This window comes from Pinus tabuliformis, chromosome 2_2 (assembly GCF_031772625.1).
Source record: "Pinus tabuliformis cultivar Carrire ecotype Pingquan chromosome 2_2, CPIR1, whole genome shotgun sequence".
Taxonomy (NCBI): Eukaryota; Viridiplantae; Streptophyta; class Pinopsida; order Pinales; family Pinaceae; genus Pinus; species Pinus tabuliformis.
Window position 1 is genome coordinate 1,124,290,931 of NC_142300.1, and position 26,673 is coordinate 1,124,317,603.

A 26,673-nucleotide genomic window follows, 5' to 3' on the forward strand; every position below is an offset into this window, starting at 1 on the left:
GGTTTGTCTCGGACTCCTTACAAACATCTGCAACCTTAGTAGTAGCAGTAGTTGTAATAATACAATGCCTAGCAAAAGCATGAGTGGGGATCCTAGCCTAAAAGCCAGCCTATACACTCATTTAAAGTCTGCTTGTGTGGGGTTCATGCAGCCTAACTTGCTCAGGTGGCTCAAGATGGGACTGGCTGATTTGGGTTTGTTTGATAGTAAACTGGTACAAGCCAGCTCACTCTTTCGGGTTGTTGGTCAATTTGGTACTTGGCCCTGTCCAACTGACTGGTTTGACCAGTTTCGGTTCGGATTGGGCTAGGTTTTAGAACTATGATATGGAGTACAAAATTGTGGGGGAGTGATCAAAGTTGACCATGTCTCCAATAAGATAGAATCAATTGGGTGACCAGTCAATTTAGATTAAGTCACCTAAAAAAGGTAAGGTTAAAGTTCAAAATAGAAAAGTACAAATCTGTAACATCTTTCTTTTTGTGGTGCAATTTTTTTCAAACACGAGCTTCGTCACTCCTTTTGTTCCAATCATGTGACAACATCTTTAGTTTCACTTTCACACTGACAGTTCTGTCATCTACACTATTGGAAGTTTGTGACAGAAATAGTAATATGAACTTTTCAAAAGTGCTTACTGTGTCTTCCATCTTTTGTTTTGATATCTACTTTATTGCATATATTCTTTTATAATGAAGTTCTTCAGTCTTGCTTGAACCAATGCACACTCCTCTTTACGATATGTGATACATAGCTGAAGTTAGCATAAAACTGAGCGCATTTATTCTGAATGTTGGTTTGACTCCATTTGAAGTCATTCCTAATTGAATGTGAGCAAGACATCCGGCCTTTTTTAAGAGCTTCAAGGATTTATAACAATGATTGACAATGGTGTTTTTGATTTTGGTAGACTGGACGCGATACTATTTGGCCACATGATCCACGGACTGGATGGAGTTTTTGTGTGATGATTCCTTCGTGGGTTGTCCTTCCTGAAGCAAAAACTGCAGATGGTACCTTGATTAATCCCACAGTGGTAAGCAGAATGCTCTTTAATGTTCTCAAGCATTTTGTAACCACAATTTCATGATCTATGCCTTTTTAATTTCTATCATGCCGGGATTCACTATTTTTTTGTTTCTTATTTTTGCTTTTGGTGAACTAATTGGATATGTTCTGTTTTTCACTGTAACATAAATAAAGGAAAAGGATATGTCAATGATTGAGTTGAAAAATTTGTGTCAGGCTAACACTTTGAAAGGAACACAAAGTGATAAAAAACAATGAAGGCTTTAAATGGGCTATGGATTTTTAACACGTATACATTTCATGTACTCGTCAAGATATGATATGTGACACTATTGTTTTTCTCCCACTCATAATTCTTCTGTTTGTGTTTGATTTTATTGCTGGTAATGGTTATTTCTCCGCTTTGTATACGTTTTAAAATCTTGTCTCTCTAGAAATATACCATAGTGGAGTGCTAGAATATGAAAGGTAGAAGAGTAGGTTCCAGATCTGGTATGCAAATGACAGATAGCTTGGTTTCTACTGTCATCCTTGCAACAACCTAGAAGTGAGAATGGAACTGGGTTGTGAAATCACTTGACATCTATGATATATTACTTGAAGTGTTAACCATTTTGCAATGTTGATCTTGATCTTATTCAACTCATAATCTATACAATGCATGTGATGAACATAGATGGAAGTGATGCTCAATATACAAAATGATTTTTCAAATGAGAAATGGGGAGCAGCCATATTATTGAATCCTTCCTCTTCCTCCTAGATAGTCCTGTATAGATATCTGATTTGCATCCTTCTCGAGGACATATTTAGATCCTTCATGGATATGGATTGGGGAAGGATATAGCATCAATCTAAATAGGTTCTGATCTGGATATGTTTTTGACAGATTCATGTCTTATCACGCACATGCAAGCCAATTAATAGCTATATGTATGAACAAATTTATGAGACTATTTTTGGTTCTTGCTGCACAGGAAGCTTTTATTTTTTTGAATAAATTCTGTGTATATAATACAGAGAACATAGAAGTACAAGATCATAGAGAGCATCTGCCTTAATGGAATTAGGGGTGCAGTGATCTGAGAATGAGCACTAGCAGAAATATCTTTGGCATCCCTAATCAACAAAATCTTTCACCCTAGTTTGAGCCGATAATTCATCAAATCCTGTGTTCCAAAAATATGTGATCGTTGAAAAGTACAACGCCAGGTTTATTGCGAGATATAAGATAAGATAATTTTCGTAATGTTCAACAAATGACCACCAAGTTAGGTTAATGGGACTAAAACATACATCTAGAGTAAATATAATCAGGAAGTGCAAGAATAACTCCTGAATCAATAGCAAAAGAAGATGAAGAACAAAGTTTAACTAATAAAAAATTATCGACCTTCTAGGGTTTATCCCAAATCCTAGCTTTCTTTGTCTTCTTAGGGCATAAGTTGAACCCTATCCTCACCTTGAATCCCCTCAAGAACCCTAGTGCTGAAGACAAAGAGAGCAAATACAAATGAAGAAGAGTACAATGAGACGAGTTCACTCTGGCTCACATCTCTAACACAAGTTTGTGATCACATGAGTGGACAACATTGAAGTGATAAAAGACCCTCCTTTCCCTTTATCTATATGAAAGCTGAAGGAGGCCAGTGATAACAAGTGGACCTAGTCCACTACAAGTAACCTGACTAAACAATAGATAAGCCCACATGTGAAGTGCTCCAACTCTAAGTGACACAAGTCATGCTCCAAGGTGAGCACATCCAACAAGCAAGGGTCCAAGGTTGAACCTTCCTCAAGAAGCTGTAATGTCCCAAAGTAGGAGAAACAATGGATATCAAAAACGCGCACTAAGCTACAACAAAATTTTAAACATGCAACACAAAATTCACATAGCAAATATAAATCAGTAAACAATAGAACAACAACCATAAATCTAAGCCATTTTATTTTATTTTCATCTATAATTGAGTAAAATGGAGTGGAATGATAGTGAGCCACAAAAATCGAATGGCTGAAAATACTCAATCTTCCCAAAGGTAAGCACCTCCAAAGCCCAACGAAAATTCTTCTTCAATCTCGCAGCAATAATCAACTCCAACAACCCACAAAACACCCAAGCTCAACCTCTGTGCAGGAAACAACCAGTAAACACCAACACAGGCCCAAGAAAGAGAAAATTCAGCTCCCCAAACTTCAGCACTTTTAGCCTGGAAAATTCCCAAGAGAAACTCGTCCTCCTCAAAGGATTTTTTTTGCAAAATCTCTTGCCCGGAGGACACCAAATTCCAGCTCCTCAAAGCACCACGAAAACTCTAATTGCGTCCTCCAAAAATTCGAACTAGCTGAAGATGCTCTGCAATAATCCACCAAAAATGCCAAATCCTGTTCAAAATCTCTCTTCTAGAGTGACACTCGAAGTTCATTGAAGAAGAGTTGGGATTTGTGCTTGGAAAACCCTTGTGCTAAACAACACTGGTTTGCTTGGCCAAGCAACTCAAGCAAACTCTCCAATTTTGAAAATGAAATGCCAAAATGATGCCAAGAATGAGGCTCTTCCTTCCTTTTATAATTGTTGCTCACCCTTTGCTTGTGGGCTCCACCAATTCGGCCCCTGCTTTTCTCATTCCCTTTTCCCTTGTGGTTTGATTTCCCTTTCTTGACCCCCACAACTTAATGCCACTTTAATTTTTTTTTCTTTTCCTAAGTTGAGCCTTCCTTTTTCTCCAGAATTAAATTAATACCTCCACAACTTGTTTTTTCCTAAATTTTATTTGTCATAGTATTATATTAATCGCCAAAATTGCAAAATTGAGAATCCCCTTCGCAAAATTTTTAATTGGGGACATGACAGTGCTCCCCTCCAAAATGTTGCTTGTCCTCAAGTAACTGCAATGCTGGATGCTGTAGAATTTGTTCTCCCTCCCAAGTGGCATCCTCCTCTGGTAGGTCCTTCCACCTGACATGATATTTTGTGATGGTCCTGTTCTTGAGCCTCCTCTCCCTCTCCTGCAGTATGGCCTCAGGTATTAGAATCAGATGTCCCTCATCGTCCAAGGGTGGCAGTTCTGCTATAGCTGTAACTTGTTGTCCCAAGGCCTTTTTCAGGCAAGGCACATGGAACACAATATTCACCTTGCTTCCCAGTGGAAGCTCCAACATGTAGGCCACCTCTCCAACTCGTTGGATCACCCTATACGTCCCATAAAAATGTAGTTTGAGCTTCTTAGCTCCCTTCTACTTCAGTGTGGATTGTCTATACGACTAGAGACGCAAGAAAATTATGTCCCCAACCTCAAAATGTCTCCCCACACGGTGTTTGTATGTATAAATCTTATGCTGATTTTGCGTTGTCTGCAAGTTATCCTTGAGAGCCCTTAGGATTTCCTGGCTCTCCTGTATCCAATCCTTTGCCCCTAGGGCTCGACTGTGGCCAAAAACCATGTCAACAAACGATAATGCATCATAACCATAAAGGACACGAAAAGGATTACTCTCCCATGGGCATATGTTGAGTGGTGTTGTAGCATTACTCTCCCATTGAAGCCACTTCACCCATGCTTGATGCTGCCCTGTCACGCAATTCCGCAAATACCGCTCTAGCCATTTATTCACAATCTCTTTCTGCCCATCTATTTGGGGGTGGTAGCTAGTGCTAGGAGTATGCTCAGTGCCCACCAATCTGAATAACTCCTGCCAAAACACCCCCATAAATCTGGGATCTCGGTCATTGATGATGGTCTTGGGAAGACCATGCAACCTGAATACCTCCCTGGAGAAGAGCTCAACTATCTATGAGTTTGAAGATCTGGATGGAATGACGAAGAAGTGAGCAAACTTGGTCAGTTTGTCCACCACCACATATATGCAATCACACCCTTGAACAACTGGAAGTCCGGTGATAAAATCTACAGATATGCTCTCCCACTTCTTCTCTGGATTAGGAAGAGGCTAAAGTAAACCAGTTGGATATGTCTATTCTCCTTTATTCCTTTGGTGAACATCGCGCTCCTGTACGTGCCTCAGAACATTTTCCTTGAGGCCTCTCCAAGTAAAACGCTCTCTGATGGTCCGACAGGTTTTGAAAAACCCCTAATGGCCTGCTATAGGTGAGTTATGTGTTGCATGCAAAATATTTTCCTTCAATTGTGAGCTTGGCACCAATTATATCCTGTCCTTATAATATATGACCTCATCCAACACTCGATATCTGTCATCTCCAAAAATACCATCCAAGATCTCGCATGCCTGTCGATCCTTGGAGTACTCTACTAGCAATTGACCCCTCCTATCCTGGGTGATTCCATAAGTGACCATCGTAGGTCTGCTAGATAGTGCACCTGCCACCACATTACGCTTGCCCTTGACGTACTCATTCTTCTTACTCACCCACTTTTGTTGCTTCTCCTAAAGCTCCTTTTGCCCCAAAAAGAATCAAAGACTGTTGTGATTAGTCTTCACCTTGAACCTATTACCCACCAAACACTGTTGGAACTTGGGCAACGCATGCATTATGGCCAACATCTCCTTATCATAGATGGAATATAATCTCTCATTTAGCTGTAGCTTCCAGCTCTCAAATGCAATGGCTATAGCTTCTGGCTCTCAAATGCAATTGAGTGGCGTCCCTGCGTCATAACTGCTCCCACACCCTCTCTTGATGCATCACACTCCAATACAAAGGGTTGTGAAAAATCAGGTAAATCCAAAATTGGACAACTGCTCATCACCTGCTTGAGGTGCTCAAAAACCTCTTGTGCCACGTCTGTCCATTCAAATGCTCCCTTCCTTGTCAAGTCTGTGAGTGGTGCTGCCAACTGTGAAAATCCCTTCGCAAACTCCCTGTAGTAAGTGCATATGCCCAGGAAACCTCGCAACTTTGTCACATTCCTAGGTGTAGGCCAATCCAAGATAGCCTTGATCTTCTCTTAATGGACTCTGAATTCATCCTCTTTGATTAGATGCCCGAGATACAACATCTATATCAAACCAAAATCACACTTGGACATCTTGGCGTAGAACTTGTTGTCACCTTCTACAAAATGTGTTCCGGCTGTAAAAAATAGTCCATTGGAAAGTGCTCTGAACAAGCTTTCCAATGGTATGTGGAAGTCTGAAAATGGACTTCTGGATCAGAAGATATGGGCAGTTGAAGTTTAAGGGGTTTTGTTGCCTTTGAAAGGAAGGAAGGAGAGGAGCATATCGGAGGTCCAAGACGTGTTGCAAATCGCAAATCGCAAATCGGAGGATTAGGCAGTAGGGCACATTTGCGATCGCAATATCGGAGGTCCTGCAATATTGGAGGTCCAAGCCATATCGCATATCGGTGATTGGCGTTTTCAAAATTTCAACCTTCAACCTCAACAAAGTTGCGATCGATGAATGCCGATAGTGTTAAATCATCGGGATTGTGCCTTCAGTGTTGAAGCACTGGGAAAGACTGAAGATGAATTAACAAAGGATTTTAGTGAAAAACTAGAGCAGGTTCGGGCCTTTTCTCTCCTCTAACGGGACGCGTGGTAATGTAAGATTGGTTCCGATGAGGGACACGTGTTGAATAGTGATTGGTTTCGCTAAGCTACGTGGTGGCTAATGTCATCATGACATGGCTTTATGGTGGACACGTGGTAGGCAGATTCGCCATTTTCAGGGGTCATAAAAGGCCAAAAAAGGGTGACATGTGTCACCACTAAGGAAGTGCCAAGTGGCAAGGATGATGTCACATCACACATCGCATATCGGAGGTTGATGGATATCGGCATTTTGTAGCAGTGGTCACTTGAAAATCGTTGATAATGGAGCTCTGATACATGGCTAGCCCACGGTCAAGAGGAACTTAAAGAACCAGGGGTGGAGAGTAGTTTATAAAGGAAAAGTAGCTCCTGGGCAGGAACATAAGGCCTTAGCGCCTTAAGGCTAAGCATGCAGTCACAACCCTTGGTCTTTTGGAGAGAAATGCGGGAAGGACCAAACACCAAGGAGCTCATCCAATCGGAGGTCGCTCATCCAATCGGAGGTCGACAATCGACGGATTTGAATGCCGCACCACTATGAAGATTGTGATATGGGACTTCTCCGATAATGCACTACAACGACACTACAAGGCATAAAGGGGCTCCGATTGCATGATACTGAAAGTTTAGAGGGATGGATGAGTTGGTAGCTATGATTCCTGAGCAACACAAAGGCCATCATTGTTAATCGCTCCCAGCTCTAGAGAGTGGGAAGTTCTTTCAGTTCAGGCAAAAAGCGACAAGGGAACCGACTCAGTAATGTAAGAGGCATAATGTGGCAGAGACGTGGCTTGATCAGAGGCCATCATAGGAAGTGGCGTGGAGATATTTTGGCTATAGTCATCATTCAGTTTTTTCCCATGTTTTGTTATTCAGTTGTTTTGTTAGTCTGTTATTATTGTATTTTAAAGAAAAATAATCATTCTGTTGCAATGATTTGGGTGACAAAGCCTTGCACGCCGAGATAGCTAGTGGATCGGACAGCTGTAGCTCAGGCTGGATATTTTGTAATTGTTTTCAAGCTCTCCCTCTCCTTATAAAAGGAGGGAAGAAACACTTAAGAAGGGTTCAAATTTTTCTGGAAATACTTCTCTTAAGAGAAAGGTTACTTGGGAGTGCGAGCGAAAACGGGGAGCGAGAGCGACATTTTCAGAAGTTCCCTGTTTGGGAGCTATTTTTATGATATATATATATATATTTTAATTTTTTTTTTTGTTATATTTTTTATATTTTGATGCATATATGTCAACAAAAGCATGTAGAATGATGAATTAGATATAAAAAACATAGATTGAACCATCTAACAACAATCGTCTAGAAGTTATAATCTTCATTAACCACGTCCACAATTTAGTAACATACAACATATTGAGTCTCATGATTCATTAATCTTAAAGTTTCAAGCTTTCAAAATTCAATATATAACATTTATCCTAATTGATCACCAAAGTTGTACTTGTAAGTTAAGTGTAACAATTACAACAAAGAATATCTAACATGAAATGAAACAACTTTCAACTTTCACAAAGCATCATATTCATAATTCATTACCAATGAGTTATAATTGCCAACTTCAAACTTCAAACTTAAATTGTCATAATCATATATTGTTTACAAAAAATATCATAATAAATATGAAAGAGTCAATAGTTATTAAAACTACTAGAAACTAGAAAATTCAAAAGACAAGTAAATCTATTATCCACTACTTCCTCTTGCCGCCACGAGAAATGTCTAATTTCTGAGCAGGTCGTGGTGGTATTCTAGGAGTCTCTTTCTGCACAGTCCCATGACCAGAACCAAAAGCCACCTGCCCTCCACGTGAGGATGTAGATGGAGGAGGCGACGCCAACAAAGGAACAATACTTGGAACTCGAACACTGGCACTGCTACTAGATGGTGGGGGTGGCATGGTTGTTCTTTCATTTTCATCTCTCATAAGCTCTTCTTCCAATTCTTCAAGATGTATAGTGCCATCCTCCAAATTATCGTCCTCTGGGTGGTTGTCCCAAATTTTATATGTTGGATCCTCATAAGCATGATCACAGTAATGAATCAACAACCTCAAGTTGTAGTGCACATAAACCAATCTTTTTGCCCGGTTTTCATTTAGTTTGTTTCTTCTCACATTATGTATGAAGCTGTAGGTGCTCCAACACCTCTCTACAGAAGAAGTATTTACAACCTGTGAGAGAACTTTTTTTGCCAATTTTGGCAAATGTCCCATCCGCGATATGCTTCCCACCATGTGAGAGCATCAAATTTGTCTCTATCCTCCATTGCATGCAAAAAACCAAACAAACCAGTGCAATTGAAGTATCTGCCTAATTCAAGACGCACATTAGCAACCTCCACCCTGTTAGGTATCAAATTGTCTAATGCTTCCAAATATCCTGTAGATACCTCTTCATTTGTATGGGGTTTGAACCTAATTCTAGCCCCAGGTGCAGGTTGGCCCAACTAAGATGGAGAGTAGTATTTTGGCGTAAGGATATATGCCAAAGCATGTAGTGGAACATTAAGTTTATTCCACCGTGTACACACACAATCGTGAATCAACGTATACAAGTTGGGATCATCTTTCTAAAGTATATCTTTTATTTGCCCCAACATGGTATCCATCCGCTCATACACCTCCCCAATCAATGGTTTATCTGTATCTGCAAAATGAATCATGTGATAAATGGGCTTGGTGAATTCCAGTACTTGCCTCACATGTGCCCAAAACAGACCATCAAGAGCGGTCTCCTCCACCTGTTCAAAACCTTGCTTGTCAGTTGCATTTGTAGCCCTGTCCTTTAATACAAGTTAGTGTGGACTTGATACCATGCTAACCAATGACTCTCTTACCTTCAAAAGGCGCCTGAAGGTGAGGTAATAGCTAGCAAATCTAGTCTTCGCAATCTTCAAATAACTCCAATCTTGAGTGACTGCAGAAATGCCCATGGGTATTGCTATGGTTTGTAATAAATTTTATCATTTGTTTTCCTCTCTTTTACAAATCACCAATCCATTTATATTGTTGGTTTTTGTTCTTAATAATATCATGCAACAAAAGGTTCTTTGTGTGAACCAAACACCTAGACCAAAATATGTTGGGGTATTTATCCTCAATAATTGCTCCCGTTGCCTTACAATTAGCAGCATTATCAGTGATGGTGTTGCAATGTTGATGACGGTCTTGAACTTATTTGAATAATCATATGTTGAAAGAAAGATGGTACCACTAACAGACACAACATGAACACTTATCAATGGCTTGCCTTTTACATTTGTCCATCCATCAGATACAATGAACACCCCATGATCAGTCCAAGAATTTGTCATTCTACCCAAAGTATGTGATATTTTTTCTTTTTCATGATCAAGTCCAACCGTTCTAGCCTTGTCATACCTAGGGCTCTTGTATCTTTTAGGGGCATCATTTATGGTAGAAACCATTTCATGCAATAAGGTGATCGAAGAACATTGAATGGTGTCCCACATGCATAGAGAAACCAGTAAACTTTCGAATCCACATCATTCCTACACCCTTCATCAAGGAAATATGATATGGTTCTACGCCTTAAAGAGATGTTCGGTGACCCTGTGCCTCCATATCCATTGCCATAGGATGATGCTGAAGGGGTTCTTCATGCGTGTTGATGTGATTGTGAGCTATGTTCAAAGAAACCCTTTGATTTGTTAGATTTATATTGGGCGTCCTCCTCTTCCTTTATGTATTTGGCTCTATCTGTTGTTGACATACTTGCACAAGTTTTGATTCTTATTTGTTTATCTCCATCCCCTGGCCTTTTCCCACAGAGGTGCTTTCTGGCACGGGTGTATGAACCTGTGTAAGTATTGTTACAATGGGGGCAGTGAAATTTAGTGGTTCCACCCCCTTTCCCTGTTTTAGGCCTAGAAACATATTTCCACAATGGCGTTTGATCTTGTTAGTTTTTTGGGTTGAATCATGTTCTCTCTCTTCCTCCTCACCAAAGTACTCCTCTCTGGATTTTCATCAAATCCACTATAACCCACTTCTTCATCCTCTTCTTCATGTTCAACCCTCCTTTTTCTACTCTCCAACACCATAATAACCAAAAAAGGAACCAAGAAGAAGAAAATGCCAAACCATATAACTATGATGTTTGAAATTTGAAGTTTTGAATCTGCGAAAAAATGGATGAATGAGAATGGGAAATAGAGAAATTTATTTATTTAGCAATGAACATAAAAATAGTGCTAGATTAGAGTGTAGATCCTACCTCTTTGGCCTTCAATCTCAAGATCCAATCTCCCCTTGCAAGCTCCTCAAACTTGTTGAAATTTGGTACCGGAGGATAGGTGGTTCCCTAAGGCTTTGATCTTTGGCCTAGGGAAAAGTGTCCAAAAAAATTTATTTTTTTCTTCTAAAGTGACTTTAAAATTTTTATAAAGTCAAATTTAATTTAAAAGTGACTTTAAGTGATAAAGTTACTAAAGTCTAATTTTAAAGTGATTTTAATAAAGTCAATGTAAAATTAGAAAGGAAAAGTGACTTTGGAAACAAATGACTAAGTGGGTTTTTATTAAAGTGGGGTGAATTAAAAAATAGAAAGTGAGATTTAAATGAGCATTTAATCTCAGCCTTAGATCTCAATCTATTTCAACCATTGGATTTAGGGATTACCCAAAAGTCACTTAGGGTTAGATTAAGGGAGGAAAATGAGGAAAAGGTCATTCATTCTTTCATGAGCAGATTGAGAGAAGGAGAGCAAGAGAGCAAGGGAGATTTCTGGACAGTGAGGAGGAGGAGTTTCAGCAAGTCCATACAGCGGAGTTTCAACAAGTCTGTACAGCGGAGTTTCAGCAAGGCGGAGTTTCAGCAAGTCGGAGTTTCAGCAAGTCCGTACAGCGGAGTTTCAGCAAGTCCGTACAGCGGAGTTTCAGCAAGTCCGTACAGCGGAGTTTCAGCAAGTCCGTACAGCTGAGTTTCAGCAAGTCGAGGGCAGAAATCCGTACAGCTGTACTGCTATTTTTTCGAGGAGGCCGTACAACATTTATTGCTGTTCTGTTTTGCTGTTTGCAAGTTTTCCCAGTTGGCTGTGAGGCACGGAAAACGAGATAAGTTGTAAAATTTGCTTGCTGATTTTTTGTTGAATATTTCTCACTGTAAAAAGCATTTTTCAGAAATAAGAAAGAGCTCTCGAACTGGTTTTCCCCAAGAGTTGTAGGGGGTTTTTCCAGGGTCACCTTGACCAAAAATCACTGTGTTTAAATGAGTTAAATCGCTGTTTGTATGTGCTGATTTTTATATTTCTGCATTTTCCAGCATTCTGTAAAATTTCCAGAATTTGTGTTTTCAGTAAAATTTATTTTCCAGTTGTTGAATGTATGGATATGGGAAAGGGCATTTAACTATTTTGGAGAAATAAGGTGGAACTGAAAACCGGGGTGGGAAATGAGAATTTTTTTTACAAAACTCCTCCAAGCTCCTCTCTCCAAGTTTCAAACTCTCTCTTGCTCCAAACTCTCTTGCTTTCTCAATGGATGAAGTGAATAATGTGAGGGGAGAGGGTCTATTTATTCCCCTCCCATTCCCTCTCTCCTCTCCCCTTTTCCCTCCCTTTCCCCCTCTCTCTACATTGCCATCGCCATCCCTCTTGTTCGCATGGGCTTCCTTTTCACCGGGTGGGAGTGATTTTTTCAATGGGGGAGCGGTCGGGAGCGATGGCTCTCCCATTGAAAAAATCGCTCCCGGAGCGGCGAGAGCTAATTCGCTCCCAAAAAAACCAGGGAGCGAATTTCTTTTGTCGGGAGCTTGAGTTGCTCCCGCCAAGAGTGCGAATTGGGAGTGGGATTGGAGGGGGGGGGGGCGCTCCCCTGCAACCCTGCATAAGAGACCTTTTCTTGGTTTCATAAAGGCATGTATTGACCTTGATGTACGTTGGGTTTTTCTTAGAAGATTAATACAAGATTTGTGGTGATTCCAACTTATTGGATTGCAGTATGTTCTTCTCCCTCTGTATTTTCATGTGTTAAATATTCTTCATAGATTGCATGTTAAGTAGCAGCTAGCCATATTTCCCTTTGGATGCATTCATTTAAATCAAACCATTGATGGATAATGCCTGTATTAATGTGGAACTTCAGTCTTTAAAAAGCGCTCTGTGCATCTTAGCATTCCATAAGCATTTCCTCACTTTCACTTCTCTCCAAATCTAAATGTACAAAATTCTTAACGTTTAAGCTCTGTATGATAGATTTCTCCTTTACAGCGTTTTACCATTACATCTGTCTCAACAATTAATTTGCTGCAAATTCTTAATCTGATTTGACCACCACTAGTTGAGTATTATTCCTTGTGTATTCCTATGTATATGATGCTTCATACCCTGTATCTTTATGAATGGTTATGAATCAATCCTATTTGAGTTACTTGTGACAAACTATAGTGCTGTAAGTCTTTAAGTCAAATCTGACTAGCACTCTCTAAGATGTCCTAGGCACTGGTCTCCCTTCAACCCAGAGGTTGTCTCTAGGAAGCTTCCATATCTCTTGAAGCACTTGTGCGACAAGTGATAGAAAAAGCAACCACAAAACTGTTGCTCCAAAATGCGCAAGACCTCTTTCAAGGGATGCGGATGCTCCTCCCATGCCCTACTGTAAATCAAAATGTCATCAAAGAATACCAGCACAAATCTGCGCAACTGCTTGCGAAACACATGGTTCATGCAACACTGAGATGTGGCTGGTGTGTTGGTCAACCCAAAGGGCATCACCAAGAACTCAAAATGTTCGTAGTGGTATTTGAACGCAGTTTTCAGGATGTCTTGCACCCGCACTTCAATCTGATGATACCTCAAATGAAAATCTATCTTAAAGAAGTATTTAGCTCCTCTAAGCTCATCCATCAACTCATCAATGCGTGGGATCGGGTACCTATTCTTCAGTGTCTTTTTGTTTAGGGCCTTGTAATCAATGCACATGCAGAGTGTCCCATACTTCTTCTTCACCAACACAACTAAAGAAGCAAAGGGACTAGAATTGGGTTTGATGTGTACTAAGGCCAGTAACTCCTGTATAGCTCTCTTGATCTCACCTCAACATCACTTGGGATGCTTGTATGGAGTGGTGATGATTGCATGCACACCCTCCTCCAACTCTATAGTGTGCGCAAACCTTCTGTTTGGTGGACAACTTGGGGAATGTCCCCGAATACTACCTGATGCATTCTCTAGTAATGCCAAAACATTTGGATGTGGTTGCTGCTGCTTGTCTCAGAAATGCGCAAATCTACTGCCCTTCTATATCTCCATGTCTCAAATCGGCCTCCATCCTATGGGTTGATACAGTCTGTGGCGGATGTGAGTGCATACCCCTCAATATTACTAACTTCCCATCATATCCAGCTTCTTCCAGTTAGTAGTAACCCGCCCCAAGGAATATAACCACTGGACATCACCACGTTGGTATCTGGCACATCAACCACAAAGAAATGATCCGTCACCAAATAATTTCCCATGGTCAGGGTCATGTTGGGAACATATCTCGTGCATTGCATGGTCTGATCTCTTGGTACAAGCACTAAAAACACCTCGAATGTCTCTGTGTATGCCTCTTTGCTCCATTGACTGAGCATAAATAAAATTGTGGATTGCCCCACTGTCTACTAGCGCTGAAACTTGTTGTCCCTTCACTGTGCCCCTGATTTGTAGTGTCAGATACTTCAGAACTCTCCGAAGTGAAGCAATGACTCCTCTGGTGGGCAAAAGAGGTCCTCCTCCCTGTGGTGGTGGTAATGGTAGTCCACCTCCCATGGTTTGGGGTCCTCCACCTCCTCCATCTAACTCTTGCTCCATCTCATCATCGGGCTCACTATTTGAATACACCTCAATGTAGTGGGCCTTGCCCTTGGTGCACTTATGCCCCGGTGCCCATGGCTCCTAGCACGTGAAGCACAAATTCTTCCTATGGAGGTCCCTTCCCTTCTAGTCTCATCATCAAGCTGTCTACGCCTAACATCTCTATGTACTTGTCTGGTGTCTCGTCCCCCTTGGGGTGCAGTGTGTCTAGCAAGTATAGGGGCCTTGGTTTTGGGCAAGGCATCAATTGTGTCTCTGGCTCTAGGAGATGGCATCCTATAATGTTGTAGGCCTGTAAGCCCTCACCCAACCACGTAAGGGATCAACTAGCCCTTCAATGAACAACATGATCAGTCAAGTCTTTGAAATATCTATAACCATCACGACCAATTGTTGGAACTCTGATATATAAGCCCGAGGACTACCAGTCTGTCTTAGATGTGTTAACTCCTTGATGTGCAACTTTGGATCCTTCCTATTAAACCTCTCAACCAACCTCCCGTTGAACTCAGTGTAGGAAGTAATGTGTATATGTCCAAGAGTGATCAAGCCATGGTACCACCATTCCTGTGCATCTCCCTCCAAATGCAGGGTGGCAAATCGAATAGCACCAGTCTCTCGCATGGGGTTTAAATGGAGGTAAGTGTCGAGCTTTTGGACCCATGCTCTAGCTGAGCTCTTGGTTGACCCTACTACCCTCTACATCTCCTGTTTTGACTGTCCTCCTCTATGTGATAATCCATCTCCCGTTTTGTGTCTCTCCTTGAGGTGAATAAACTCACCAAGAGACATGGCACACTAAATCCTGGGGTCTAACCCCTCATACTCATTAATCCTCGTCTCCACAGAGTGCACCAAATCTGCAACAGGATCTGGTTCCCTCTCTCTCTTTGGCTCATCCATAAACTGTGGCATAGTGGGACGGCTAGCCTGGCCATGAGTAGGAGTATGTGGTTGCTGGAATGTACGCTCATTTGTGTGTTGGTTCCCAGGTCTTGCTCTGGAACCTCCATCACCATTGTGCTCATGCTCAGGCTGGTTCTGCACTTGAAGGCCCATCATTTGCTGCATCATGTCCATCATTAATTGACCCTGCCTCAACATTTGCTAATTTACTCTCAACAACTCCTCCATAACCTGGTTCTGTCCTCCTTGCCTAGGCTGTTCGTTTCCTCCATTTCCATCCTAACCCTCCATGTGACGTTGTCAAGGTTTTTATCAGAGAAATGGTCAAGTTCTCCTCCTCCACGTCCTCTTCCTCTACCTCTACCGTTGCCTTTGGTACGATAGACCAGTGTTGCACGAAGCGCCCCCCCCGGTTCCAAGCCCCGAAGCGCGTCCCGTACGGAAGCGCCTAGGAAGCTTGGCCGGAAGCGCGCTTCCGAAATTTTTAGACGCTTCCTGGAAATTTGGAAGCGCTGGCGCTTCCGAAGCGCCGAAGCGCGCTTCGTACAGCGCTTCCTAGATGCTTCCCAGGCGCTTCCTAGACGCTTCCGTACGCTTCCAGAAAAGCTTCCGGAAAAGCATTTAGAAAATCGTTTTTTTTTCAATTTTTTTTTAAATTTTAGGTGAGTTTGCTTGTTGGGGGTGGGTCCACCTTGGGTTAGGGTGACAAATGAAAGCAAAAAAAAATATAAATATAGCAGATGCTCCCTCATGGTAATGTTAAATTCTTAAAGTAAAAGTGACATTCTCCTTTATTTTTCATTTTCATCCTTTTACTTAAATTTTTAACATTACCATGAAATGACTCAGAATGTTTGAGAGTGGTTCCAGCCTCATTGGACTTCATATGGAGAAAATAGAATTTCATATCCTATTCAAAATTCAGCAGACTTAACAGTTTTCAGGTATTCAGGATCAATGGGATTGTGGCATTTCATTAGATTATATCAAGTATGAAGGCATGCGATTAGCATTTGATCAAGAGCACCAAGCCCTATATGTACCCTGGTGTTGGTGGTGTTAATTGTTGAACTCCTTTGTCACGCGGCACGCCCTTAGCAAAAAATTACCTTTCAATCAAGTGAAAATCATCGATCAAACATGTTAAGCTTTTTCTACCATATTTTAAGTCTTGAATTAGGTAGTTTGATCAAAATTGGGCAATGTTGACTAATATCCCTAGACAATCGAGGTAGAGGCAAAGGCTAGACAAGAGGAGAAGAATCTAGATTCTAGATCATTAATGTACAATGGATGTTATATCTATCTTGATTTATGCAAAAATATGCATGTTTTCATGTCTTCTACAATTAATTTGGTATTTGGGATGTTTGTTTTGAGTATAAATGCAAAAAAATATAAAAAATATATATATATAGCAGACGCTTCCGCGGACGCTTCGCTTCTTAGATTTTTGGAAAATGACGCTTCGGCGTCCCCGCTTCCAAAAAACGCTTCTGCTTCGCTCCCGCTTCGTGCAACATTGCGATAGATCATTCCACCAAAATGTCGAGAAATCAACTGCTCTTGTGCCCACAATTGACCAAGAACATGCTCTGATACCATTGTAATGTCCCAAACTTGGAAAAACAACGAATATAAAAGACATGCACTAAGCTACAACAATATTTTAAACATGCAAACATAGAATTCACACATGCAAATATAGATTAGTGAACAATAGAATTGTTGACCACTACGTGTCAACTCCCCATAGCAAGTACACCCCCCTTTCTTAGCAAAAAGGGATAGCGCTTGATGGACATGTCCGTGCCATTCGACAATCATCAATGACTTGATCATACTATGTTGTAAACCCAGTCTGCATGTGTGAATTGTAAATAATCTTAGCAGATATGAGTCATGTATGTAAATTGCCTAGGTGGACCTAATTTCCTAGTGATAATCTACGTTCCGGAAGGTTTTTTGTCTCACCGATCTATGATCGGCAGAGTTTTCCTTCAGCCTAACCCCAAAGCCGGAATGGATTTTGTCATTAGAATCTTAGGAGAATCCTAGTGTGTTAATCTGCTAGATTATGGTTGTGTCGCAGAATTGGGTGGTTTATGAGGGTCTATGTCAAATGGGTTCTTCCCCTTGAGATGTAAAGTTGTAAAAGTCATGATGTAAAGTGTCTTGAGGGTTAGAAAATGTTTTAATCCCCTCATAAGTCCTAAGTCCTAGGTCCTAGGTGATTTTTCCAAAGGCTAAGTTCGAGGATCCATTTAAAAATAAATTAAAAATTAAAAAAAAAAAATAACTGAAAAATAAAAATTATAAAAAATAAAAAATAATAAAATTTATAAAATAAACTAAAAAAATAAATAAAAATTTAGATAAAAATAAAAAATAATAAAATAAAGTAAAAAACCTAAAAATAATAAAATAATAATATTTTTGAGTAAATAAATGCAGAATTTCAATTTTTTAATGCATTAAAAATTCGACGGATGAGATTAAGAGATATCTTGATCCTCATCGACGGTCGAGATCATTTTGACATGGATCACTCGAACTAGCCGTTGGGAATTTTTCCTTTAAATAGGGTGCTAGGGGTCATTTGAGATCAGATTGGATCTGAGAGTCTGGTGCTAAAGAAAGCTCTCTTGTAGTCATTTTTTTTGTGCAATAAAGAAGACTTTGGGGTTAAAAATCTTGCTGGTGTTACTCTTCTGGAAATGCTGTAAGATTGTTTTATTTTTCTGCATAATTTTATTTTCAGCCATTGATGATAGCTTAATGAAGATTGATCTAGGCACAGGTATCTTGTCTGATCTTTGGGGTTTGAATGATAGTTTAGATTCTGAAATATAGTGGCAGGTATCTCCATTTGATCTGGGTTTCACTATTGTTTTCTCCCCCTAAGTTAATGGTTGATTTTAAGCTGTGTAGGAAATCCCTTTTTCAGATTATCGGGCGTTAGGGGAAGTTCTTGGCTGGACCAGCGAACTCCCGGATTGTGTTTTCTGAAGGAGCCGAGCCAGTTCTTGATCCCGGGCTTATCATTTGAATTTTTTTTTATGAATGCATGCAGGGTTTTCTGAAGTGTCTCACGTTAAAATTAAATTATGATAATATAACTGTGGATTATTGACAAATCTGGCTGCTAAAGAGCCTTAAATCTGTAAATACTGTAAATTTTTAGCTAGGTTTAGGGTTTTCAGCTTCGTTTCTTGCACATATTATTTTTGGGTTTTCGGTTCTTTGTCATTGCAAGTTGCAGGGTTTTCTGGAGATTTTCAAGGGTTTATCCAAGTTGTTTTGCTATCCAAGGGTTTCAATTTCAGTTGTTTTCAGATCTGGAGGGTTTTATTTGCAGGAAGAAAGTTCCCGAAGAAAACTTTTGTGACCTGGGCAAAGCCCTTGCCGCTTGGCCAACTGCCTGTTCGTTGCATTCCCTTACACCTGCAAACGAATCCATCTATAAAGAAGATCGTGGCCTTTTCCTGTGTTCTCCATATTGCCCAACACACAGTCTTTATTTCTGCCCTGCACTGCCATCACGCAACTCTTCACAATGGCAGCAGCCCACACTCACATTTCACCGTTGAATGCCCAGATCTGCGTGTTTTTCTCCCTTACGCAGTCATTTTGCATATTTCCCTTAGGCGAATCTGTTTCTCAAAACCACAGTCCATCAATTCTTTTCCACTTATCCTGCACACGCCTTTCTCAGCAAGCCACTAAGCCTGCGTCAATCCTCTCTCCCTCACGTGATCTCCATTGCTGCTTGAAGCTGCGTATTTTCTTCATAATCCAATACGCTGCCTGCTGTTCGATTTCCCACGCCTCTATCTGCAAAACGCGTCTGCTGCCGTCAAGTTACCCACGGTCGATCTGCAAACACCATACGCCTTCCAGTTCCACACACCTGCATTCACACACTGCAAACTTTTCTTTCCGCCATCAAAGGAGCTCCCAACGTCAAACATCGTGGGCTTTGCATATGACCAACGCTGGAGGCTTTATGTGATTGCTGGAAGCTGCAAACCTGCAAACGTCTTCCATCCGCCATTGAAGGAACCTGCTCATGCACAACGCACAAATTGATCAAACAATACGGGCCAGGTAAATTTTTGGTGAACTGTTATATGTGAGTCTTCTCCCTGCCTGCCTATGAAGAAATCGTTTTAGGTTCAGCATAAATACGATTTGAAAGCTTGGGCCTTTGGTTTTATTTCACTCAGATTATAGTTTAGAGGCTTAGCGTTAATTTAGTTTTCGGCGTCTTTTTGTTTCATAACGTAAGTCTTTTTGTTTGATCTGATTTAGGTATATAAAAAATTAAAATCAAAAAATTCGATTTTTATTTTTATTTGTGTTCGATTTTTGACTGTAGACTTAAGTTTTTATTTATTTATTTAGGCTTTGTTTTGTTTTCATACATTAGATTAATTTTGATTTAGTTTTAAATTTATTTAAATATAAAAAAAATAAAAAATTTCGTTAGATGTTAGTTTTTGTTTAGATAGTTTTAAATTAAATATTATTTCTTTGTTTCATTTTGAGCTTAAAAAAATTAAAATTTATAAAAATTATAAAAATAAAAAATCATAAAAAATATAAAAAGACTTACAAAGTCCCATTTTATTAGACTTTAGATTTAGATTAGATTTTAATTTCAAGTTTTGTTTTAGTTTTAGTTTAGATTTTATTTTTAAAGTTTTGTTTTAAAAAAATATAACAATAAAAAATTCATAAAAATTATAAAACTTTAAAAAAGCATATAGAAATTGTTTTCTTATAGTTTAGTTTTTGATTTAGTATCATTTAGATTTTTTAGTTTTAAAATTTTATTTTATCTGAAAAATATAAAAATATTTTGGGAAATTTTTTGCCAATTTCAGTCTTGGCTCGGGAATTTCTTAGTTTTCATCTTTTCTGCTGAGGCTAAAATGTTGATGTGGGAATTAATGTTTAACATGCTTTAATGTTCATATGAAGATCAACTACATGAATGTGATCTCTGGTTAATATTTTACGTGGTTATGTATCAAACTTTATCTTTCGAAATTTTAATTGCTGGAGTATCATTAAGCCATTGAGCCTTTATTGATTATCTCGTATGTGGTAAAAGTTAAGCTTTGATGATAAATGATTGCTCTACATGGTTTATATTTCTGCAGCGTTTGATAATTAATCGTTTAAACATTAACTCCACAAGGCACTGGTCGATTAATTCAATAAGATCTATCTAGTGCTGGTTTCCTTTCGTGTCTCCCAAACCAACTGATTCACAGTTGGTCATCCATTTTCCTATAGGGTCAACCCCCCTTAGCCGCGGGAGACAGGCTTAAACGGAGAGATCGGGGATCAGGGTGACAGCCCCCGGTCTGAGCGTTGTCGTGACAATCTGTGCGACAACAAGAACAACAACCATAAATTTGAGCTATTTTATTAAATTTTCATCTGGAACTGAGTGCAATGGAGTGGAATGATAGAACTTGGGCTTGCTAATGCAAGCATGCAATACCCAGGTGAAGATCTCAGCAAAAATCCAACTGAAATGGCTCAATCTGCCCAAACACATTGCCTAGAAATTTCTGTGATTGCTGGAGGAAAACTGTAAAATGAACCCTCAAAATTGCCCCAAAAAATCTTAAAAATTAGAAGGCTCCTCACATCCAATCCAACAAAACCTAGACAAATCTCAAGCTGAATCCGCAAGCCCCTGAAGCCCCAAAATATGTGTGTGGCTTTTCCCAATCTGCCAATGAGCCACATAAATCGAATGGCTGAAAAATACTCAATCATCCTAAAGGGAAGCACCTCCAAATCCTAGCGAAAATTCTTCTTCAATCTCTCGGTAAAAATCAATTCCAACAACCCACAAAACACCCAAGCTCAGCCTCTGTGCAGGAAATAACCAGTAAACCCCAACATAGGCCTAAGAAAGAGAAAATTCAGCTCACCAAACTTCAACACTCTTAGCTTGGAAAGTTCACAAGAGAAACTCATCCTCCTCAAAGGAATTTTTCTGCAAAATCTCTAGCCCAAAGGACACCAAATGCCAACTCCTCAAAGCACCACGAAAACTCTAACTATGTCCTCTAGAAATTCACACTAGTTGAAGATGCTTTGCAATAATCTATCAAAAATGTCAAATCCCAATCCCGCTCACAATCTCTCTTCTAGAGTAACACTTGAAGTTCACTGAAGAAGAGTTGGGATATTTGCTTGGAAAACCCTTGTGGTAAACAACATTGGTTGGCTTGGCTAAGCAGCTCAAGGAAACTCTCCAATTATGAAAATGAAATGCCAAAATGATGCCAACACTGAGGCTCTTCCTTCCTTTTATAATTGTTGCTCACTCTTTGCTTGTGGGCTCCACCAATTCGACCCCCCTTTTATCATCCCCTTTTTCCTTGTGGTTCGATTTCCCTAGGGAGTTCGATTTCCCTTTCTTGACCCCCACAACTTAATGCCATTTAATTTTTTTTTTCTTTTTTCTTTTCGGAAGTTGAGCCTTCCTTTTTCTCCAAAATTAAATTAAAACCTCCACAACTTACTTTTTCCTAAATTTTGTTTATCATAATATTATATTAATCGCCAAAATTGCAAAATTGAGAATCCCCTTAGCAAAATTTTTAATTAGGGACATGACAAAGGCATTCATGTAGTATTCTAGCGTAATTTTTTTGTCCTAGGGCTTCTTCTTTCAACTAGGGTTTCCTAGTAGAACAATAATTCTTTATTTACACAACAACAAATATTCTTCCATATAGTACACAATCATCTAATAGCAACAGTGGGAATGCATGAATAATTAAACTAACAACAATAAGATATTTCCCAAAAGGCAATAAACGAATGCCCAAAATCAATATTGCACCAATACTTTGTTGTTGCAAGTGTAAGTAACTAGATTCACAATCTAATTGAGTTATGCTATCATTTATTCTATACTATTCTCATGTACCTAACTTGTTTATCTATATAAATTGGTTGGTTTTAGATAATAACTACAATAGCTCGTTCTTCAAATTTGTAAGTCACAACAGGGCCATGTAGAAGAGTATGTGTCTATGTTACAAGCTCGACGACCTTCCTCAGAGTGCTATTGAATTTCCTCAACAGGTTGCCTCATAATGTTGAGATTGTAGATTTGGCTATGCAGCCCTCGGCCCTGCATTCTAGATTACTTAAGCATCGCCATTTGTCCATAAAATCACTGAAACTGTGCTCAAGATACCATCGAAAATTGTCTCAGGATGCCATCGAAAATCTGCCTGAGGAGAGCACTGAAATCTTCCTTAGGAGAGCACCGAAATCTACCCGAGGTTAGCCATTGAATTTGCTGTTCAACCAGATAGATAGATCCCATGATTTCTAGACCAAAACAAAAGATAAATGAGAAATTTACTAACTAGGGTGGAATCTTTCACCACAGAAATTAGTAGAGGAAAAGGGGTGTTAGCACCCGCAGAACCACAACTCAAGAAAATAGATATATTTGATCCAAGTCCATGATGCTAATTTGATTCCAACCAGTGTTGCGGGGAGCGCCTCCCCGCCCCCTCGATCCCGCTCCTAATCCGCGCTCCGGGCAAGAGCGAATCGGGAGCGCGCTCCCTAAATTTTTTTTCGCTCCCTGCCTTTTTGGGAGCGTTTTGCCTTTTTTGTAATTTTTTTTTTTTTTGTAGTAATGTTCGAAATGCAATTTTTTTTGAAAGAAACAAATAATTTTTGGGTGGGGCAACTTAATGATCAAGTCTATGTCCCTAGTATTGATATGCTATTCATGGTAATGTTAAATTCTTAAAGTAAAAGTGACATTCTCCTTAATCTTCATTTTCATCCTTTTATTTAAACTTTTAACATTACAATGAAATGACTCAGGATGTCTGAGAGTGGTTCCGGCCTCATTGGATTTCATATGGAGAAAGTAGAATTTTAGATTTCATTCAAAATCCAGCAGGCTTATCAGTTTTTAAGGATTTCAGGATTGGGGGATTGCAATGTTTCCATTGAATTTTGTCATGTATTAGGGTATGGGACTCGTATTTAATCAAGAGCACCAATCCCTCTATGTACCTTGATGTTAGTGACATTGGTTGTCGAACTCCTCTATCATGACCCTCCTAAAAATGTACTCATCACTCAAACAAAATCTTGACTTGACATGCTATGCTTTTTCTATCTTATGTTAATGCTTAGAGGGTGATATTAATGACAAAGATCCCTATACAGATACAGAGGTAATGACAAAGATACCTCTGGATATTAATGCTTAGAGGGTGATATTAATGACAAAGATCCTGATTTTCCAACAGGACTAAAAAATTAGACATTTCTCGTGGTGGCAAGAGGCCCAAGCATAAGAAATAGATAATAGATTTACTTCTCTTTTCTAGTTTCTAGTAGTTTTTATAACTATTGACCCTTTCATATTTATTATGATATTTTTTTTAAAACAATATATGACAATTTAAGTTTGAAGTTGGCAATTATAACTCATTAGTAATGAATTATGAATATGATGTTTCTTGAAAGTTGAAAGTTGTTTCGTTTCATGTCATGTTAGATATTATTTGTTGTAATGGTTACACTTAGCTTACAAGTACAATTTTGGTGATCAATGATGATAAATGCTATATATTGAATTTTGAAAGCTTGAAACTTTAAGATTGATGAATCATGAGACTCAATATGTTGTATGTTACTAACTTGTGGACGTGGTTGATGAAGACTATAACTTCTAGATGATTGTTGTTATATGGTTCAAATTTCAATCTATGTTTTTTATGTCTAATTCATTATTCTACATGTTTTTGTTGACATATATGTATCAAAATATAAAAAATATATATTATATAAAAAATGCTCCGGGATTCGCTCCCAAACCGGGAGCTTCTGAAAATGTCGCTCCCGCTCCCCACTTTCGCTCCCGCTCCCAAGTAACACTGATTCCAACTCTCCTCTATTTATAGATTCCTTATGGGCTCCCAAATGTGAGGGGTTGTGAATGCATCCCCCAATTCTGGGCTTTTTTGCCCCAGTTGAGTCGACATTTACATAATGTTGCCCCAACATTTAAAAAAATGGATTTTACCCCTTTATCAAGACTATAGCCTACAGGGTTGGATAGGTTATTTTGTCCTCCTTGGGGCAATTAATTAGCAAGGATCATTACAGTTCAACACTTGTGCAAAGGCCTCTAATGCTCCAATGCTACCTCCTAAGCCATGTGCTCCATGGTGTCTATCCACCGCATCTCTGTGATCACTTGCCAACCAGTCATCCTCAAGTCAAGTACAAGCCTACATGCAAGCAACTTAGTGCCCTTATGTAGTCTAGGGCTGACGAGCTTCCTCCAAGATGCCCAAATTTTTGTCCTCTAATTTGAATCATCCTCCTATGCATGAAACCAACCTCCACGTGCATGCCTCATGAGGAAGCACTAAGCAACTTAGGTTTCCAACCTCTTAAGGTAGTACGCTACATAAGAATCAAGTTAAGGCATGTAATCCATGAACAACTGTTAACTTTAGGTATGTTCTATGCTTAGAGCAATTTATTTCAATTTTCATAGTTAGCTCAATATCTTTTCCAGATTAGCGATCACATCAACATTAAAGTAAACTGCAGATAGACCATAAACATAAATCACCGAAGACAAGCCAAGACAAGAGGACACAAGATGTGGCGCTAGCCAGGGACAAACCCCAATGTGGGGAAACCCTTGATCAATTCTTCTTATATGTTCTTCAATAGTTCAGCACAGAGAGAGAGAGAGAGAGAGAGAGAGAGAGATAGTACATTTACAACAGAAGTCAACACTTCGACTTTCTAGATAAGAGAATCGATCATCTCTACATGAGATTAGTTGAAGACATGCTGCTTCAACTGATTCTCCAAGGTGACTCCTTCACCTATCATTGTGCTGCATCTCGTCCATGTGCTGCACCTCACCATGCTGCACCATGCTACAACATCATACCATGTTCCTGAGCTGCACCATGCTGCTCCACTGTTGAGCTGTACCTCATCACGCTGTACACAACTTGCTGCTCTTAATCATCATGCTGCACACATCATGCTGCTGCACTAGCTGTCACTGCTTTATGAGATAGGTCATCAACATTCAGTGTTCTTCCTTCATACAGTCAACAGTGCAGGTCTTCAAGGTGAGGCTCTACCACTTGAGCGATCCTTAGATTACACTATGCTGCTGGCTATGGCCTACGGCCTAGCCCAGCAGGGAGTTAAGCCTATGATTATTGAGCCCAACAAGATTGACTCAATCTGAATATACACAAGGACAATTTTCTTCATTGTAATGACAACCTTATAAACTGTCCTCATGAACAACTTCATCACTGCACCGTCACCACACTTCTATGACACAGTCTTTGATGTTGTCATGATGATTGGTTAGGGCACTTCTTGGTTGTAGCTTAGGGATCCAAGCAGCCCTAAAACAACCTCTAGTTCCTCCTTATTGCGAATTCTACTGCCCCTCGAGAATAACATTAACTTGCCTAAACAGTCCTTAAATAGGCCATGCTGTCACCTACAGCAATGTGGCATTATGGCAGCTGCTTAGATGACTGTAACAGGTCTCTGAGAGTTGCGTATAAGGTCTTCTTGCTACGGAATAAGGGCTGCACATAACAGTGGCTAGGGCATCATCCTGAATTGTGTCTAAGACCCATCCTGAATTGTGTCTAAGACCTTTCCTTGACAACGTTTAGGAGGAGCTTCTTCAGGCAGCATATAGGTCCTCCCTTGACTGCGTATAAGTCTTCTTCAAGATTGCGGATTAGGGCTCCTCAACAGCAGATAGATTAGGTCTCTTTTGACAACATTTAGTCCTCCTTTGTGCAGCATAGAGAAGCCTCCTTTAGCTGCAGATATTGGGCTGTATTTAGACCTTCTTTTGTTGCGTAATAGGACTTGCGGTAGGGCTCTTTCCAACTGCGGCTATGCCTCTTTTGTGACTGCGACTAGGGCTTATTAAGGCCTCCTTTATACAGCGTATAAGGATCCTCCTTGACTGCGTCTATAGGGCCTGTGTCTAGATGTCCAGTGTATAGATCTCTCCATGGCTGAAGCTTGATCTTCATTAGGGCAGCGTAGAGGTCTCCTTCATGACAACGTATAGGATAGGGCATCCTCTAGGGCAGCGTATCCTCTTTAGGTCTCTCCTCCCACCAAAACCCAAAGACAAGTGGAGAGGAAGAGATCACCAAGAGGATGAGTGTCTAAATGACTTGAAGTCCTCCTTTATTTATACTAAAATGTTGAGCACAAGTGGGGTTTATTTGGTTGCTGGCCGACCTTGACGAATTGTCCCATAACACAAATAAATTCATATCTCCATGAATACTTATCGGAATCGGATGATCTTTAGATCA

The 26,673-nt window shown here is 39.8% G+C and overlaps 1 protein-coding gene across 2 annotated transcripts in view; it reads left to right on the top strand.

Annotated features, from left to right (window-relative positions):
• Window positions 1–26,673, top strand: part of LOC149197348 (PX domain-containing protein EREL1-like) — a 195,574-nt gene that overhangs the window by 3,433 nt on the left and 165,468 nt on the right. The window contains exon 2 of one of the 2 annotated variants that reach the window (XM_089405829.1): window positions 911–1,036. The exons of the other annotated variant lie outside the window; for it this stretch is intronic. Coding sequence (XP_089261955.1) covers window positions 911–1,036 — 126 coding nt within the window. The remainder of the gene's footprint in view (window positions 1–910; window positions 1,037–26,673) is intronic. 2 annotated transcript variants of the gene reach the window in all.